The 20,903-nt window shown below is 39.4% G+C and overlaps 1 protein-coding gene across 9 annotated transcripts in view; it reads left to right on the top strand.

Moving 5' to 3' along the window:
• Nucleotides 1–20,903, top strand: part of PALM2AKAP2 (PALM2 and AKAP2 fusion) — a 561,773-nt gene that overhangs the window by 218,044 nt on the left and 322,826 nt on the right. For all 9 annotated transcript variants that reach the window (XM_043965514.1, XM_043965480.1, XM_043965488.1 and 6 more), the window contains exons 4-5: nt 16,445–16,559; nt 18,709–18,730. In XM_043965514.1, coding sequence (XP_043821449.1) covers nt 16,445–16,559; nt 18,709–18,730 — 137 coding nt within the window. The remainder of the gene's footprint in view (nt 1–16,444; nt 16,560–18,708; nt 18,731–20,903) is intronic.

Below are 20,903 nucleotides of genomic sequence, written 5' to 3'. Positions count from 1 at the left end.
TTTTGGTAGGCCCTAAAAAATTTGGGGGCAGGGGTTGAGGCCAAGAGCAGAATATTAATTTATTTCTTTGCTGGGTAGGGAGTTTTCCTCATTGAAACAAGCACTTATTTTGGCTTTCCAACGTATGGACAAAATCCATTTATAAATGTTGATTATCAGCAATGTATTCAGACTCTTCAGAGTGCAAAGTATTTTTTTTTCCTACCACCAAGCTGTTAATGAGGCTCCATGCTGGTGATTAGCAGCTGCCCTGAATAACCAGAATACTTCTGAGAAACATACAAGGTACCCTATCTTATCTTCCCTTCAAATAGCATAGGCTATTCTGAAGGGTCTTATTTTGGCAGTCACTGAGAAGCTAGATGGGCATCCTACTTGACTACCCAACTATGAAATTCCAGTTCAAGATCAGAGTACAGGCTAGAGTTAAGAACTTTTCACCAGCCTTATCACCATCTTATAGTCTCTATCACCATTTTATAGTCCAGCGGTATGCACCAAGAATCGAATCCCCTCCCACCTCAGTTTCTAGTGTACGTGTGTGTATACATATATGTATATTGTGTGTATATATGTATGCACAGAGACACAACTAGGTGGTGCAATGGATAGAGCACTAAGCTTGGAATCAAGAAGACTCATCTTTCTGAGTTCAAATCCAGCCTCTTACACTTACTGAACAAGTCACTTAACCCCGTTTGCCTCAATTTCCTCATCTGTAAAATGAGCTGGAGAAACCCAGAGAGGTTAATCCACTCTGTAGCATCCTAAATCTGAGTAGTGCAATTGTCTTTTGGGACACTGAGGCAGCTTTTCATGCTGGGAGGTAGAGGAGGAAAAAGTAAATCACCCCAGTGTCTTTACCAAGAAAACCCCAAATGGGGTCACAAAGAATCAGATGTGACTAGAAGAACTGAACAATAAGAACAACACAGGATTCTGAAGATTTGAAGAGCACATTTAGAGACTGAAGAAGAAAGAAATGACAAATACACTTAAAGTAAAAGCTGAAACTAAATGCTGAGACCACACAAAACCGGATTGCTGAACTAACAGTTATCATTTGTAAGAGAATCAAAAAATTGAAGCTCATTTCAAGGAAATTGACCTCCTGGTGCAAAGGAGTTCTTCATTTCAAATGTTGTCTTCTCCAGAAATTTAGAAAATTGCTACTATTTACAGTCATTTCCAGTGATTCCACACTACTGTGTGGGAAGAAACTGCATGTCCAAGTCAGACCCCCATTAATATTAGCACAATGAATTCACTTAAAAGAATAATGGAAGGGGCAGCTAGGTAGCGAAGTGGATAAAGCACTTACCCTGGATTCAGGAGGACCTGAGTTCAAATAGGACTCAGACATTTGACACTTACTAGCTGTGTGACCCTGGGCAAGTCACTTAACCCTCATTGCCCTGAAAAAAAAAAAGAATAATGGAGGACCCAGATAATGAAGAAGCTAATATCCAGCCTCAGGATAAAGAAGGAATGAAAGATTCATATATGTAATTGCAAGCAAGATTAAAAAGGATATAATCTGATGACAACTGATGTATCCTCACAGTGACTGGGTTTATGAACTTGAAAAACTGGTTATGGCCAAGGCTATTGGTACAACAGAGAGGAGCTTGTTGTCAGACATCAAAGTGGGCACTCAGTGACATAACTGAATACTCAACCACTGTCAAAATAAATAACAGGGGAAACTCAACAAAAAAATAGTAATTCTCCCAAAAGTCAATCATAAATTATCTAGCTAAGGGATACTCCACTCATCTTATATTTATAAAAGTTACCAGGGTTGAAGCATCATCACAGGGCAAACTCTGGGAACTTCCATGCTCAGTCATTAACCAGCATTTCTTGGGATGGCAGGCAATGCTAATCCATCTAAAACTCTCTAAGAAGAAAAAGCATAAGGGGAAACTGTAGACTGTCCAGCTGATTGGTGCTCAGGTTCAAATTATAAAGGTGCTGTAAATGACTTATACAGAGACAAAAATGAAACCATCCCTGATCTCAAGATGTTTATAAGTCTATTAAGGCAGAGACTCTTAAACTGGGACCTGTGGGTAGATTTTGGGGATCCCATAAACATAGATGGGGGGAGGGAATCACATCTTTATTTTCACTAACCTCTAACTGAAATTTAGCATTTCCTTCAGTTATTTCAAAACATTCTTCTGAGAAGGGGTCCATATGTTTCACCAGATGGCCAGAGGGGGGTCTGTGACACCAAAAAAAAGGTTAAGAATCCCTTTCTAGGGAGGGGGATGCAACACATACTCTATACATATAAAAATAATCTACACCAGTGGTGTCAAAACTCAAATAGAAACAGATCCCCGTTGGCCTGGGAAGTGACTTAGGAAACCACATATTAACACGATCTGTGTTGTATTGCATTTTTATTTATTTTGTTAAACATTTCCCAATTACATTTTAATCTGGATATGGAAATGTTGCAGGAGACTTGCAGCTGGTAGGCCCCACATTTGACACTTCTGTTCCACCCACAAGTATTTTTGTTGTTCAGTTGTGTCCAACTCTTCATGACCCATGGACTATGCTGTCCGTGGGGTTTTCTTGGCAAAGATACAGGAGTGGTTTGCTATTTCCTTCTTCAGTGGATCACTTTTTGTTGGAATTCTCCACCTGTCCATCTTGGGAAACACTGCATGAATTAATTGAGCTATGAAAGCCCCTCTCCCATCACAAGGCAGTGATCCAGGAGGGGGCCCACAAATATAGAGAGCACTAATTATGTGGGGGGAATCAGGAAAGGCTTGGCATATGAGGCCGCACCTGAGCCACACCTCAAAAGAATCTCAGGAGTTTGGTATGGGGGGGGTGGGGAGAACATTCCTGAGCTGGGGAATTCCCTGTACAAAGTCACAGATATGCAAGAAATGGAATGTCACATACCAAGAACAGCTAGCCACACGGTTTGACCATAATGGAGAACACACAAAGGGGAGTCAAAGGAAGTCATATTAAAATAAGCAGGTGGGCACCATATTGGGGAATGTTTACTATGACAGGCTGAGGATTTCATATATTTTCCTTGAGGCCATAGGGAGAAATGGGGAAAGTTACAAGATTAGAGGTGTTCATTAAAGGATATGTGGGGTCCCATGGAGATTAGCAGCTCCATGATCCATTCCCTTTTCCCCTCAAGTGGCAGTCTCATTTAATATAGCTGGCCTGCAGCCCCAACTTCCTGCTGTTTACAATGTGATATAGTTCCCACAAATCAAAGATTTGTGGCAAAAACAAACAAAAAAAGCAGGAGATTGTTTCAGCACTGAACCAGCCCACCACGCCCCTTCCCCACAGCTAAAAAGGATCTTTATTTCCAAAAGGAGACCTAAATGGAAAAGGGCCTGAGAGTCCCCTCATCAGTGTTGTCATATCTCTTGAAAGAAGGTACGCCCAGGAGAAAACAAGGGATTGGAAGAAACTTCCAGTAACTCTTCTTCACCCTGGAAGAGGGACCACATGAGCTGAGATAAAATCATTCTGGGAAACAGAAATTTAAGCAGAAAAGTAAAACTGAAAGCTTGAGAGCTTGATGATCATACTGGCAGCCAGTGGGGTCATCCACAAATCCCTTTCCCAAGGCAGGCTGCAATGCCGTAGCACACTTTCTGACTTCATGAATTTCTCTGGATGAAAAATTAATCAGCCTACGGCCAACCTGTTTATGAGAAGCCTCTCCAAACTTAGCAAAGGTGGTTCCTGGAAAAGAAACATTTAGTCTTTTACCAGGCCTATGCTCAAAGCCTTTGTCAGATGGGTGGGACCGACCATCTGGGACCAGAGCTGCCCACAAGAACCCAGACTCACTCTAATACAATGGTGAACCATCATAAGAAGGATTTTACCACGTGTCTACTGGGCCAGAGCCCCCATAACTACCCCAGTGCCTGGAATGCTCCTACAGAGTGTAATATACATTGTATGTAAAGCCTATCTATAGGATAGCTCATGTCTTGAGTAAAAACAACTGACCCGAGATGACTTATTTTTGGTGCTAGGTGAAAAGGCAACCAAACTCGTCTCTAGAACCAGCTCTTTCTGTTGGACCCATGACATTTACAGTAGTGCTGCTCATATTTGGTGGCAAACCAAGAAATGGGCACAGTCCCTAGAGAGTCTTCCTTCCTTTTTTCAAATTTTTCAGCTTCTTTAATGACTTTCCAGTTGTGTGATAAACAAGAAAGAAGAATGATAGGTGTTTTGAAGCTGAAAAACAGAATGTGGAGAAGGGAGTCCATAATATGATTTTATACTTAGCAGAACTCAGACCTCCCCATAGTTATTATTTGGCCCTAGGGAAAAAATAAAGTTCTTTTCACAACAGTTCCACAAACTTGTGGCACAGGACATAGACTTGGAGTCAGAAGACCTGAGTTTGAATATGACCTCACATACTTATTAGCTATTGAACCATGGGCAAGGAGGCTCTTAGTCTCTCAAAGCTCAGTCTTTGTATCTATAAAATAAGTATAATAACATTTGCACATTATTCATTAATATTAATAATACTTGCTCTAACTGACAGGATTGTTGTGAGAAAAACACTGGATACTTTCTCCCTATTAGAATGTGAGCTCTAAGGCAGCTAGGTGGAGCAGTGGATAAAGGCCAGGATTCAGGAGAACCTGAGTTCAAATCCAACCTCAGACACCTGACACTTACTAGCTGTGTGACCCTGGGCAAGTCACTTAAGCCTCATTGCCCTGCAAGAAAGAAAGAAAGAAAGAAAGAAAGGAAGAAAGAAAGAAAGAAAGAAAGAAAGAAAGAAGAGAAAGAAAGGAAGAAAGAAAGAAAGAAAAAAAAGAGAAAGAAAGGAAAAGAAAGAAAGAAAGAAAAAAGAGAAAGAAAGGAAGAAAGAAAGAGAAAGGAAGAAAGAAAGAGAAAGGAAGAAAGAAAGAAAAGAGAAAGAAAGGAAGAGGAAGAAAGAAAGGAAGGAAGGAAGGAAGGAAGGAAGAAAGAAAGAAAGAAAGAAAGAAAGAAAGAAAGAAAGAAAGAAAGAAAGAAAGAAAGAAAGAAAGAAAGAAAGAAAGAAAGAAAGAAAGAAAGAAAGAAAGAAAGAAAGAAAGAAAGAAAGAAAGAAAGAGAAAGAAAGAAAGAAAAAGAATGTGAGTTCTTTGAAAACAGTGTGACTGGCTTACTTTTTTTTTTCCCTTTATATCTCCAGCACTTAGCACAGTTGCCCAAGGTAAGTGCAAAATAAATGCTTTACTCTTTCATTCATCTATAAATGAGAAGGTTAGGTCATTTTTAGGTTGGAATATTGAGCTTTGGTAAGGAATTTAAAGACCATTTGGCCTTGTACGTGAACTGTGGCCTATGAATTAAACCCATATACTTATAGTATTTCACCCACTCCCCTTCTCTCCTCACACACATAGCCTTTCCTGTTTTCCTTTCAGCTGTGGAGAAATTAATTAAACAAGCTAATGCTAGGCTATTATGCATACTTGTCACATCATCCCAGAGACAAAATTAACCTTCAGTATAAATTGCTTATCCTTCAGATGCTTTATTTTTAGCACTGAAAATGTCGATTTGGCTTCTCAAGGCTTATTGCAATTATCCCTGGCTCTTGATCTTTGGAATCTGGGATTTTGGTCAGGAAACTCAAAAGCAATGACATTTCCTTTCCTGTTGGGAGAACCTGTCAACCCCAGGACCACTTGCTTTGGGGGTAGCTGTTCGGCCCTGGAGCCCAGACCTCATGAAATTAGATATTCATCTAATCCAGGGGTTCTTAACCCTAGCTCACCCCCTCCCCCCAGGATAGATTTTAGGTGATTCTTGATCTTGCTTTATTTTCACTAACCTTTAATTGATGAGCATTTTATTCAATTATTTTAAAACATTCTTTCTGGAAAAAGGTTGGATAGGCCTTTACCAGATCACCAAAGAGGTCCATAACACATTAAAAAGTGTACCCCCTGATCTGATCCAATGTACTCCACCAAGATTTGGCCCAGTATCCAGGTATGTGAGTTCCAAAGATTCCTTTAAATGATCTGTCATTTAAATATAATGTATTTATTTGCCCCTACATAAATTGCACTTTATCCCCACTCCATTTTTTTTTGAAAAAGTTCTTGTTACAGTTATCTTGAAGGTTTTTGTTTCTTTGCTTTTCTTTTCTCTCTTCCTTCTCAGTTTCTCACTATCACTGACCCAAATCTCTAAAACCTTAACTGTGCTTTAGAGATGAGTTGCACATGTTGAGCCAGGGGAAAATGGGGGAGTAATCCTGAGGGTTTCCAAAACACTTTGCTGGACCGTCAGACTGACATCGAATTTTGAGCTTCTAAAGTTTTCTTTTAAAAAAGGGGGGGGGGTGGAGCTAGGTGGCGCAGTGGATAGAACACTAACCCTGGAGTCAGGAGGACCTGAGTTCAAATTCGACTTCAGACACTTGACACTTTCTAGTTGTGTGATCCTGGGCAAGTCACTTAACCCTCATTGCCGCCCCCCCCCAAAAGCAAGAACAAAAGGAAGGAAACAATTATTATTAAGAACCTAGTATGTTAAGCACTTCACAAATATTTCATTTTATCCTCACAACAACCCTGAGAGGGAAGTGCTGTTATTATCACCCTGTTTAACAGCTGAAGAAACTGAGGTAGACTGAAGTTAAGTGACTTGCCCAGGACCCCATAGTTAGTAAGTGTCTGAGGCCAGATTTGAACTCAGGTTTCCCTGATTCCAGCTCTCTACTGCACCACATATTACTATACCTAAATGAGTCATGTTGTTCAATTGTGTCTGACTCTTTGGGATCCCATTTGGGGTTTTCTTGGCAAAGATACTGGAGGGGTTTGCCATTTCCTTCTTCAATGGATTAAGGCAAACAGAGGTTAAGTGACTTTCCCAGGGTCACACAGCTATTTGAAATATATTATTTGAATATATTTGAAATCGGGTCTTCCTGACTCCAGGCCCAGTGCTTTATCTACTGTGCTGCCACTTCCAGTGCATATTAAAAGTACTCCCACACTACTCTATGTTAGAGAGGAACAGAATGGTAGAGGGGCAGAGATTTGCCCACATAGTAAGATGTGCTTGGTTTAAAAATCACTTAATCTCCCTGTGTCCTATACAACTTTGTGAGACTCTAATAAGTTGTTAGCAAAATGCCCCTGTGTATTGGTTAGAGGGAGTTTGTCATAAGCCTGGAAGTTCTTTATATCAGTGGAATCACAGGTTCTAGTCCCTAACCCTACCAAGTGACACAGTGGATAGAGAGCTGGACCTGAAGTCAGGAAGACCTAAGTTTATATGTGGCGTCAGATACTTACTTGATCTCTGTCTGCCTCAATTTCCTCATCTGTGAAGTGGAGATAATAATAGCACCCTACCTCCCAGGATTGTCATGGGAATAAAACAAAATAATATTTGTAAAGTGCTTTGCAAACCTTAAAGCAACATATGAGCGAGAGCTCTTATTATTCCCAAAAGGTTTAGTCGGAAGGGCTCTTACAGATAATTTGTTCCAACCCCTTCATCTAATAGTTGAAGAAACAGGCCAATGGAGGCAAGATCTTTTTGCCTGCCAAGCACTCAGCTCTCCCATGCATTCAGTGTGGAATTGAAATGCTAAATATCAAAAAATGAATACTCCTACTTCCAACTGGCATGATTTTTAAAAGGTATTAGGTAGAAATGATCTCACTTTTATGTGCTTCATTTTCCATATTTCCCAAAGAATAAGGCCAAATCTCCCAAGTGCAGAGACAAGATTTTTTTTTAGCATTTGCTCCAGGAGAAACCCACTGAATTATTACTAACTTGTAGACAGAGAATTTTTTTCTTATCTTGCATGTCCCTAAGAGATTCTCAGAGAGATGTCATAGCATTAATTTAGGGATATACAGGGAACATACACATATGTCTTCATTTGACCCAGGAGGAGTAATCACACACAAAAATAGCAGCAGCTAGGTGGTGCAGTGGATAAAGCACTGGCCCTAGAGTCATGAGGATCTGAGTTCAAATTTCACATCAGACCCCCAGCTGTGTAACCCCAATTGCCTTAAACATCTCCAGTCGTCCTGATGTATATCTTGCCACTGGACCCAGATGGCTCTGGAGGAGAGAGTGAGGTTGGTGACCTTGCACAGCCCTCCGTCACTTAAATCCAATTCATTGCAAGTCATGACATCTGTCATGGTCCTCTTCAGGAACAGAGGACAAACAACAACAACAACAATCACAAAATGGACAGGATACTAAGAGTCTATGAATGTGTTATGGGAAATACTTTCACCTAAAGAGCCCTCCTTTCATCTCTGTTTTTGGAAGATGGTTCAATTTTGACAGCCAAGAAGATGGCAGAGAGGAACACACCAGAAAGTCAAAGTCTAAACATACCTCCAGGTGTATTCCCATGCCCAGATTATTCCCAATCCAGGTAGCTGCGGAAAATCTAGGTCCCATCTAGGGAATGACCCTGAAGTATTAGCTCAAAGAAACTCCATAGACTTGACAATAATAATAATAATAACAACAACAACAGCTAACATTTATATAATGCTTTAGGGTTTGCAAAGCACTTTATAGGCCTTCTGATGCTAAGCCATCCGTGAGTGAGAGATGAACTTCCCCAAGGTCACACAGCTAGCAGATGGTACATAGGCATTAATAAATGCAGGTGTTTATGAATGTCTGCTCCTTTCCTTCCTCCCTCCTCTTCCCTTTCTTTCCCTTCTAAGTAAAGCACTCTCACCACTGTGCAGCCTAGTCAACATGCTGAGATTTATCCTCTAAAACAGGGATGAACCAGAGATGGTCTAGATTGTTTCTGTGGTTAATGGAAATATCATTGTGTTTTCATTTGTATGTTGGACTAATTTAGAAAGAAAGGAATGGGAGTAGAAACAAAGACATCAAGATTATAATCAGGGGCAGCTAGGTGGCACAGTGGATAAAACACTGGTCTTGGATTCAGGACCTGAGTTCAAATCCAGTCTCAGACACTTGACACTTACTAGCTGTGTGACCTTGGGCAAGTCACTTAACCCTCATTGCCCTGCAAAAAATATATATTATAATCAAAAGAAGCTCCAGTTATATTCTACTTAGGTAGAATAGGGGGGCGGGAAATGCTCAGATCTGGAAACAGAAGACTTGGGACAACATTGTAGCTCTGTCACTTACTAAATGCATGATCTGAGACAATCTTAACTTAGTTTCAGTTTTCTTATATGTAAAATTATAACACTGCTATTTGTACCTAGACTGTTACTGTGTGGTCAATTGGTATACTGATTCCAAAGGACATTGTAGATCATAAATTGCCTGTATATATTTCCAAAAGTCTTAGTCCTTCAGCTGTTAAACCTAAATTGAAGATATTTAGGACACCTATATGTCATCTGCTAGTTTAAAAAAAATTAAGATACATTTTATATATGCCCTTTTGTTTTTACATCTCAATTATCTCTAGATAGCCACTTAAACCCCAATCCCAGGAGTCAAACATTCCCTTGCAACAAAGAAACATGAATAAGCAAGAAAGAACTGATAGAGTGACCATGTTGGATGATATGTTCAACATTTTGCCCATCTTGTCTTCTCCCTTTTTGACTGAATAGATTTTGAGAACCCTGAGTTACCACATTTCCTTGATGAGGCATCAGAGATTTAACTGGCTTAAATCATTAGCTAGTTCTTCAAGGACCTGTGATTTCCCATCTGTCTACAACTTAAGAGATTTATCCTGTACTATTTTGATAGGGTTACTATTGTTCTTATGTCATGTTCTCAGAACACAGCTAAGAATGGGTAGTAAGCAAAAGGACAACAAAAAGAGTTATCAATAAGCCACTTCACTAAAAACTCATTAATTTCATTTAGATCCTTAGGTTTCCCTGCCAACCACAGATTAGAAATAATCAGTTAAGAAATGGTCAGGGAGAGTTAGGAAGACTTACCAGCAGGAAGAAGTGATAGGTGACAACCTGAAAGGGAAGTATAGTACTTGGTGACTATTTAAGGTAGGGGCAGGGCAGCTAGGTGGTGCAGTGGATAGAGCACTGGCCCTGGATTCAGGAGGACCTGAGTTCAAATCCGGCATCAGACATTTAACACTTACTAGCTGTGTGACTCTTGGCAAGTCACAACCCCAATTGCCTCACAAAAAATAATAAATAAATAAGGTAGGGGCAGATAGTCCTATTTAACTCAAGAGCTTTTGTGGATATCACAGCACAATATAATAGTACAATTTAATTGTGGAATATTATTTATTTGAATATTTCTGATGATGGTTACAAAGTATTGGGTTTAAAAAAAATTACAGGGGGCAGCTAGGTGGCACAGTGTATAAAGCACCAGCCCTGGATTCAGGAGGACCTGAGTTCAAATGTGGCCTCAGACACTCGACACCAGCTGTGTTACCCTGGACAAGTCACTTAACCCTCATTGCCCCACAAAATTTTTTTAAATTACAAGTTAATTCATAATGATGGCATTTTCATCAAGAAAAGATTTATTGACACTTACTAGCTGTGTTACTCTGGGCAAGTCACTTAACCCTCATTGCCCTGCCCAAAAATAAATAAATAAATAAATAAAAAGAAAAGATTTCAAGAAAGTTCAGTATAGACTACTTAAATCAAGGAATTTTCCAAGAAGTTTTCCATCCAAAGTGAGTAAAGTATTTTTTAAAAATTAGTGTTTCAAATTCCTCTATTTCATTGAATATCCACTTTTCCCCTGAAGAATTATGCTCAGTTTTTCTGGGTAGGTGATTTTTGGTTGTAATCCAAATTCCTTTGCTTTCCAGAATATTATATTCCATATCCTCCAATCCTTTAGTGTAGAAGCTGCTAGATTCTGTGTAACTGGACTGTGGCTCCTCAACATTTGAATTGCTTCTTTCTGGTTGCTTGTAGTATTTTCTCCTTGACTTGAGAGTTCTGGAATTTGGCTGTAATATTTCAGAGAGTTTTCATTTGGAAATCTTGCTTTCAGGAAATGATTGGTGGATATCTTCAACTACTATTTTACCCTCTGGTTCTAGGATATCAGGGCAGTTTTCTTTAATAATTTCTTAAAAGATGCTGTCCAGGCTCTTTTTTCATCATATCTTTCAGGTTTTCCAATAATTCTTAAATTATCTCTCCTGGATCTATTTTCCAAGTTAGTTGTTTTTTTAATGATATAATTCACATTTTTGTTTGATTGATTTTTGATGTCTCATGGAGTCATTAGCTTCCACTTGCCCAAGATCAAATCAAGATTTTCCACTTTTTATGGAATTATTTTCTTTGGTGAGCTTTTGTACCTTCTTTTCCATTATTTAGCCAATGCTACTTTTTAAGGAATTGTTTTCTGCAGTGAATTTTTGTACATCTTTTTCCATTTGTTGCACTTCTTTTACCAAGATGTTGATTCTTTTCTTCATGACTCTCTTAGATAACTTTTATTTCTTTTCCCAATTGTTCTTCCACCTCTCATATTTGACCTTTTTGAGATCTTCTAGGAGCTCTTTTTGGGCCTGAGACCAATTCATATTTTTTTCTCTTTGAGGCTTCACATGAAGGTGTTTTGACTTGGTTGTTTTCTTCTGAGTTTGTGCTTTCATCAGTTCTGTAACCATAGTAGATTTCTATGGTCAGGGGAGAGGTTGGTTGTTTTTTGGTCATTTTTCAGCATGTCTTGTGACTTTTAAAGTTGATCTCTGCTCCAGAAGTACAGTGTTTTACATTACTTGCTTTGGGGAGCTGGGTCCTGGCCACTGGCATGCTATGCCAGGGTCTCTAAGCTCGGATGCTTGCCTGCTGCACTGGGGCCTCCAGGGCTAACAGTTCACTTTCTGCTAAAGGCCTCACAGCTGGCCCACTGTGCTGCTTGTCTCTTGCACTGGGGCCACTGGGCCTCAGTTGCTGACCTGTGCTGGACCTAGGGGTTTCCTGCTGCCTTACCTGGACACTGCCTTGCTGAGCTGCATTCTCCTTTTATCTGAGTGATACAGACCTTTCCTACAGTCCTTCTAAGTTATCTTAGACAAGAAAATTGTTTCCCTGTCCTTTTGTAAGTTCTACTGCTCTAGAATTTGCTTTGAGGCATTTTTAAAAGTTGTTTGGAGGGGATTTGGGAAGAGCTCAGGCAAGTGCCTGTCTTTTCTTTACCATCTTGGTTCCACCTCTAAATTAGTGTTTAAAAGAATAAACCAGGGGCAGCTAGGTAGTGCAGTGGATAGAGCACCAGCTCTGGATTCAGGAGGAACTGAGTTCAAATCTGGCCTCAGACACTTAATACTTACTAGCTGTGTGACCCTGCGCAAGTCACTTAACCCCAATTGCCTGCCCCCCCCCCCAAAAAAAAAGAATAAACTTCATTTATTCCAGAAAGTTTATGTGGAACACATAATTTTCAGGCAATGCTAGATGAATGGGGGTAGTACTGTATCATGTATCAAAGAGAATAGATCAACCTAAAAGATAAGGAAAAGGTTAAAAACCTTGATTAAATGCTTATATTTCTTTTTGTTGTTCAGTTGTGTCTAATTCTTTGTGACCCCATTTGAGGTTTTCTTGGCCAAGATACTAGAGTAGTTTCCCATTTCCTTCTCCAGTTCATTTTACAGATGAGAAAATTGAGGCAGACAGAGTTAAGTGACTTACTTGCTCAGGGTCACATAGCTGGTAAGTGTCTGGGGTCAGATTTGAACTCAGCAAGATTCTTGATTCCAGGCTTGGCACTCTATCCACTTTGCCATCTAGCTTAACCTTACTTTTCTTATCACTCCATTTTTCTAATTTTATAATATGATGGTATTATTTTCATCTAATTCTCCAATAATTGCTAAATAATAAGTATGGGTGACATCTTTAAAAACAAGAAATCTGCCAGGTTTCCCCTTTGTCTCATTCACACAAAGAAATTCACATGGGTTTATGTGATACCTGAGCTGATTGGGATGTTAGCTAAGATCCCTGCCATTGCTCTTGGAGTAAGAAAGACAGACAAAAGCAGTTGAACAAAGTCAACTAATACTGTACTCCCACAGTCTGGCATTTCTACAATGAAGGGAGGGAGCTGCTAATGTTTGTGGCTGGATTGAGTTCTCATCATTGGGGGATCTCAGCTAATAAGACTAGCCCTAAATTACCGCTACTCTTGAAATATGGCCCACTATCACTCCTCAGACTTTAGACTATCAGGAACAATTGGGAGTTTTTCCTGAGGAACAGCAGCCACTGCATCAGTCCTTCCCTGATCCCTTTGGTAGAATGCTGAGAGTGCTGATATATACAGACCAGTGGTTTTTAGCTTAATATATGTGAACTTTAACTTAAAAAACTTTTTAAAAATTTTATTTATTTATTTATTGAAGGGCAATGAGGGTTAAGTGACTTGCCCAGTGTCACACAGCTAGTGTCAAGTGTCTGAGGCAGGATTTTAACTCATGTCCTCCTGAATCCAAGGCCAGTGCATTATCCGCTACGCGACCTAACACCCCCCCCCCATTTTTTTTGATAAACATGTTTCAGTGTAATTGGTTTCATTTGTAAACCCACGTGTTTATTTGAGGCAGCTAGTTGGCACAATGCTGGACTTAAAGTCAGAAAGACTTGCATTTAGATCTTGCCTCATATACTAGCTCTATGGCCTTGTGCAAGTCATTCTGTGCTTCAGTTTCCTCATCTGTAAAATGGGGATAATAATATCACCTATCTCACCTATTGTAAAAATCAAATGAGATTTATATTACTATATGTATATTAATATAATATAGAATTATTTATGTCATTTATATATTAATACATAATATATTCATATCTATTAATACATTAAATGCTTTGCAAATCTTAAGGCACTATAGAGATTCTAGCTATTATTGTTGTTGTTGTTATTATTACTATTACCCATTAAAATCATTATCCTGAAGAGGGATCCATAAATTTCACCAAACTGCCAGAAGGATCAATGACACCCCCCCTCCCAATCAAGTATTCCTGCTTTGGACATTATTTTCTATTTTAGTTAAAAATGAATTATCCTTCAAATAAAAGTTATGTATATGAAAGGAGTCAAAGGGAAATTCCATCCATTTATTCTTTCCTTGTTATTCATTCATTCAACACACATTTACTACTATATGGGAGGCACTGTGCTAAGCATTGCAAGAGGATACAAAGAAACTATTCCTCCCCTCACAGAGTTTATAATCTGAGAGGGAAGATAAAAATGGCCTTTTCCATTCACCTAGCTATAAATGTCTGCCCTTCTGAGACTGGCTTCCATATACTTTGTACATATCTTTTATGTGTCTAGTTATTTATATATTTTCTCCTCCATTAGAATACATTTTCCTTAAAGGCAGGTATTAGTAATAATAATAACAACAACAGTAATGATAATAGTAATAGCTAGCATTTATCTAGAAATTTAAGGTTTACAAAATACGTTACAAATATGATCTCATTTCTTAGCATAGTGCTAGATTGACAGTTATAGATAGAGACAGGTTCTGGACCAGTCATTCCATTGGCACAGGGAATTCTCAAATTGATAGAGGAAGCTGCCTCTACCAATTTAGGCTACAACCTTCTGTTACAATCTTAGAGAGCAGTGTGGAGCACTGAGATATTACTGACTTGGTCAGAGTCACAGGGCAAATATGTGTCCGAAGTAGGACCTGAACCCAGTGCTTCCTGGTTCAAGGCCGGCTCTCTTTTCACACTCTACCAAGATGCCTCTAGTACATAGTAAACATTTCATAAATGCTTGTTTGTTGAGAGATTAATTGCTGACATATATGTTTAAAAAATTAAAATGTGAACCTGAAAATAAAAAGGTGTAAGGTTTCTTCTAAACTTAGAGATGTTCAGAAGATTATTTCTATTTAGGAAAATCAGGGAAGACTTCATGAAAGAGATGGCATTTAACTTGGGCTCTAATCATAAGCATGCAGCTTCACAGTTTAAAAAACTCTTTCAACAGAGTTCCTTCTACTCTTATGAGATAGGAAGCACAGGCATTATTAGTCTCATCTTATAAAGAAGGAAAAACTTGGAAATATATGACTTGCCCAAGTCACTATCACTAATAATTGGCAGAGACTTGAAACCAGGGGGTTTTTTTTGTTTGTTTTTTTGTTTTTGTTTTTTTAGAATAAGGTGGTAGTTTATTTAGGGCCAAGGGAAGGGAAGGGTGAGGGGAGGGAAACCATGAAAGAAATCCTTGTACTTCTCATGGGGAGATAGGCACAATGCACATGGCTCAGAGGTACCAAATCTCTGAAACCAGGTTTTCTGACATAAGGTACTGACCTGTCTTTATTACTCTATACCAGTTTGAAGGATGGTACAAATTAGACAAGCATAGCTTTAGGAGACATCAGGGAGAAGGAACAGCATCAAACATTATAATGTGTTCAGATGCATCACCTAAACACAAAGACATTTGATTTTTCCCCCAACTAACAAAACTCTACTCTTTATTCTTTTAACTTATAATCTGGACTCATTGGACCCTGTTTCTGCCAGCACAAATCACTGTGCCATAGTACATTGATGTTCCTGAGTTGCTATGGTCAAAAAATGTTTTCCTTTGCAAATGGGGATGAGCTTCTTCAGACCATTAGACTGGTACTTGGATAACAGGCACACAGTCCATCACTGGGTCCATGCTTACAACCTGTCCCACTTTATAGCACCTGTCTGAGCTTATGCTCTGTGGGCATAGATTTAAAAGCCAATGTCTTACTCCATCCCTTGAGGAGACATGAGTAGGATCTTACTGAAGGATAATGTATGTGTGTAAAAAACGATGAAAGGGCAACCAGGTGACACAGTGGATAGAGCACCAGGCCTGGAGTCAGTATAACTCATTTCCCTGAGTTCAAATCTAGCCTCAGACATTTATTAGCGATGTGATCCTAGACAAGTCGCTTAACCCTGTTTGCCTCCATCTCTCATCTGTAAAATGGGCTGGAGAAGGAAATGACAAACCAGTCTAGTATCTCTGCCAAGAAAAATCTCAAATGGCATCAAAAAGAGTCCGACACAACTGAAGTGACTGAACAACAACAAAAGAGGATGAAGCAGCTAAAGTACCTACTAGGTAGACGTGTAGACTTAGTCATAAAAACCTGAAGTAAAATGCTGCTTATTAGCTGGGTGACTTATTAGCTAGGCAAATCACTTAATCTCTCTCAGCCTCAGTTTATTCATTCGGGGTAATAATACCCCCTATTTCCCAGGATTGTCGTGAGAATCAAATGAGATCTATGTAAATCATTTTTCAAGTTTGAAATGTTATATAAATCCTGGTAATGATGGTTAGCCCGGTGATTCACTGAAATGTAAGATCAAGAAGGCTACTACTGTTCACCCAGTAAATAGAAGTTGCTCTCTTTAATATGATACAGTATGATGGAGTAACCTGACCTTTGTGTGTTTTCTAGGCTGGAGCAAGAGATACAGACACTAGAAAGGGAAGAGTCCCAGATATCTGCCAAAGAGCAAATCATCCTAGAGAAACTAAAGGAAACGGAGAAATCGTTCAAGGACTTTCAAAAGGTGAAGAAACAATTATAAGAATGTTTCCATCCAGAAAGAATTACAGAGTCATGGAATCTAAAAAACCAGAATGAACCTCAGAGGCCACTAGCCCAGCCACGAATCCCCTCGAAAAACGCCCAAGTGGTGATGTCCTTCAGTGTAATTCTATTATTAAATTAAAGGAATATGGTATAACCTCACCCATTATGACTGAGAGAAGGCCAGTCTACATTAGTGAAGAGTCTGAATTAACACAGGCTATTGTTTTTTAATTCAATTGGATTACTTGCTATTAATTTCATAGTAGCAGTCTGGTTTGGCCAGACTTAACAATTATATCAGAGTTGTAGATAATTAGTTACATTTACTTGAACTCAAACAATTTGTGTTCGTAGAGGATCTCCTGAGTGAGAACTATTAGGGACTTCCGTGATCATAAAGTCCAACCCTGTTTTCTTAATATCCAAAAAACCCCAGCTCTCTTTAAAGTTAAATGTGCCCCACCTCGACATTCTAGATGGAGCAAGGCAGGAGGATGATACAGGGGAGTTAAATCTCAGCTTCATTTGGCTTCCCAAAAGAGGGCAGGGGAGGAGCCAGCTGGGAAAATTGTATGGTAATTATTCAACCCTGTACTTCCCTTTGCTTATCCAAAGCCCTCTGCTCTATTGACACATCCTGGCCTGCCCTCCCCTTATATGGCCAAGAAAAAATACTCCAAATTACTCCATATTATTTCCCCTTCACACTCCCAATAAAACCTCTCTGTATCTTTTCTCCTAAAGCAAACTCATTAAATAAATCCACAGTAAGTCATAAATAAATATCATTTTTAAATGTATACATTAGATTTTTACTTTTACCTGTCTTCCTCCTCTACCCCCATCTTTGCCTTTCCAAGTTAATTTTTTTATCAATCCAAATTTATATCTAATTAGTGAAATTTTGGGCACTGGGAGAAAGCTATCTGAATACAGGGGGCCTTTTCCTTAAATAACATTACTCCACTCATTCCACCTTTAATGATGGTCCTGGCTGAAGGGAAGGAAAAGGAAAGTTGTTAGTCCTTTGCTTTCAAAATACCCAGGTCATGGGTAACCCCTGCTAGAAAAAAAAATAAAGAGGGTCGACTACTGCTTCATCAGTCCTGGGGTTGCCAGTGATCCTCAAAATTCTTGACTTGACTGTGAAAAAGTAATGCAGGGAGCAGCCAGGTGGCACAGTGGATAAAGCATTGGCCTTGGATTCAGGAGGACCTGAGTTCAAATCCAGCCTCAGACACTTGACACTTACTAGCTGTGTGACCCTAGGCAAGTCACTTAACCCTCATTGCCCTGCAAAAAAAAAAAAGAAAGAAAGAAAGAAAGAAAAAAGTAATGCAGACTTATGCTTCATTTACCTGAAGAATAGTGACTATTTTGTATGTAAGCCCATGCAAATATATGTCAAATGGACTTTTTGTGAGTATTATTTGCTTCTAATGCTGAACTGTCCCTGTACACTGTCTTCATATAGTGTTGCTCATTGAGCATAAGTGTCACTCACAACAAAAAATTAAATGGGAGGAAGTATTCCTAGGCTAGTTTGAAACCATTACAGGCATTTAGTACCAAGCCATGTCTGCATCTCTTTTTATTGTCTTTCATACAGAATCCTACCTTGACCATGATACTGTAAAACATCTCCCTCTCTTGCTGAGTGTGGAAACATATAAATGTAATCCCTGCTCCCTGGCAAGCTGAGGCACTGGATTGCTTGAGTTGGGAAGTTCTAAGCCACGATATAGCTGTCGGCAGCCAAAGGTCAATTCTGAGTCTGGCACCAGTCTGGTGAAGCCCAAGGAGCAGGGGGATACCAGACTACCCAGGCCAGAAACATGAAGCAGGTCAAAGCTTCTGTGCTGATCAGTATTGGCATCAGACCATGAGTGGCCACAGCACTTTTAATCTAGGCAAAAGAATCTCAAACACGTATAAACAAAAACAACACAGCCAACTCATTGGAGTTATTTCCAAGGGGATAACATCTGCCAAATGCTAGTTCCCATTAAAATTCTGCTTCTGGGGCATATAGTGACTCTGTAGTGAATCTAGAGAAGTCAGGATTAAATGAAAAGCCCTGATGTTCTTCAGAAATGTAACAGCTTGCCCTACTTTTGTTTCCACAGAGCTTTTCCAATGCGGATGGAGGTAAGCTTTTTGTTTTTCTTCTTGCTTTAAAAAAAAAGAAATGTTTAGATGACTATCAGATGAACTACAAATTTGTTGAGTGGAAGGGAAGAGTGTTGCTTTAGTAGAATTCATGAATGAGTGGCTATTATGGGAAGATATGATTTACTGGTTTGGAAGCATCTTGGGATGAAACAAAACAGCTGTACCTGGAATGCAGCAAAATGTCAGAAAGCCTGTGGGGGGTTGCTTTGAAGTTCCCAGTATATCTATTTGGAGGGAATTTTATCTTGGCTTATGTTATTATGGACTTCTCTGGGCCCCAGTTTCTGATCTGCCAAATGAAATTAATAGTCTCTCCCATTATCCTCGCCCTCTCCACCCCACGGGGCATAGGGAACAAATTGAACAATTCCCACAGACTGCTGGAGTTCTCCTGAAAAAAAGTACTCACCAAATGGAAGATGATGGTGTTAGTGGCATCATCTTCTGTTCCCATTATTGTAGTTATCATGATGTGTCTGGATGCATTTCTGAGGATTTTACAGTCTCCTCCCAGTCCCCAAAAATGTTTAGTCAAAGCTCTCTGATGTTCTGTATGTTGTGAGCCTTTTTTAAAGTTTCCTTTTTTCCCTTCTTTGCATCAAAAAGTCATTTTTTTATCATAAAAGTGCAATGAACCCAGCCACCGGGTTCTGCCTTTTGATGTTCTGCTTCCCAAATTTTGAGCACGGAAGAGCAAACTGCTTTAGCCCCTCCCACTTCTCCTTTTAGGGCAAAGCATTAAATGTCCTCAATTTGGACCTCAGTTCCCTCTTCTGTAAGATGAGGGGGCTGGATGCTCCCTAAGGGCCTGGAAGAGGGAACTGAGGCCCAGAGAAAGTTATGATGGAATGCTAGAAAGGACCTTAGAATTCAGCCAGTCCAACCCCTATACTTTACAAATGAAAACCAACGGGGCAGCTAGGTGGCGAAGTGGATAGAGCACAGGCTCTGGAGTCAGGAGTACCTGAGTTCAAATCGGGCCTCAGACACTTAACACTTACTAGCTGTGTGACCCTGGGCAAGTCACTTAACCCCAGTTGCCTCACTAAAACAAACAAACAAACAAACAAACAAAAAACAAATGAAAACCAAGGCTCAGGGAGGTAGTGATTGGTCCAAGGTCACAGCTAATGCTTGCCAGAGCTAGGATTCAAACCCACATCCATTTACTCCAAATCTACTCAGTGCTCATTCTACTACAGCATGCTACTTATGCCTCTTCTCATTTCCATTCTTTTTATTCTCCTCTCTTTACCTTTCCTGGGAAGCTCTAAACCCCTTGAACCTTTTCCTTTCTCTCCTCTTGGGATTTTGGGAAGGAGGAGTGTGTGTAGGGTAGAGAGGTGGACACTGAATTGGTGTTGCCAGTTCTTTTCTTTACCCTATCTAAATATGTCATAAAGCTCTGAAAAGTGGGTAGTTTTCAGTTTTCACAAAATGCTTCCTACCAAGTTTTGGAGATGCCTATAAAGTAAATTTCCTTTGAAATGTACACACAATGTAAACATGTCCATATATTTCCAGCTAGCCTGCTATTTATAAGTGAGTCTGTTCAATCAATAAAAAAAGTATTTATTAAGGACTTTATGCTAGGCACTGTGGTAGACCCTAAGCATACAAAGACAGAATCAAGTGGGGAGAGAAAACATATCCATATATAAGTATAAAGTGTCACGTTGAAGCTATCATTAGAATGCTTTTTGAAAACTTTTGGAGTAAAAATTCACAAATCATCTATGGAAATTGAGATTTTATGATGTATCTACTTTTAGTCAAAATATACTAAACTATTAGTGTTTCTGGAAGCAAAAGACTGGAGACCTACATGTTTTCTTGATTCTGTGACATTCTTCTTTTGTGACCTTTGGCAAAGCATTACATGTCCTTAATTTGGTATGTGGATATTATGGAGGTCAGTGAGTTCACGGACACAAAATGTTTAAAGACACCCAAGATGCAAAATTCCAAATAGACTTTATTTCTCAAACTGAGAACTCCCAGCTTCATGACATGCTCATCGAGCCCTCTTTATTTTAGTCCATTCACATGAACAAACATTTACTAAAAGCCTACTGTGTATAAGGCCCAAATAAAGAGAAGATACAGACTAGGCTTTCAAGGAGTGAGGAAATATCTACAGATCGTTAGG

Source organism: Dromiciops gliroides, chromosome 1 (assembly GCF_019393635.1).
Source record: "Dromiciops gliroides isolate mDroGli1 chromosome 1, mDroGli1.pri, whole genome shotgun sequence".
Lineage (NCBI taxonomy): Eukaryota > Metazoa > Chordata > Mammalia > Microbiotheria > Microbiotheriidae > Dromiciops > Dromiciops gliroides.
The sequence above is the reverse complement of the archived record's forward strand: the minus strand, read 5'-3'. Positions and strand labels throughout refer to the sequence as shown.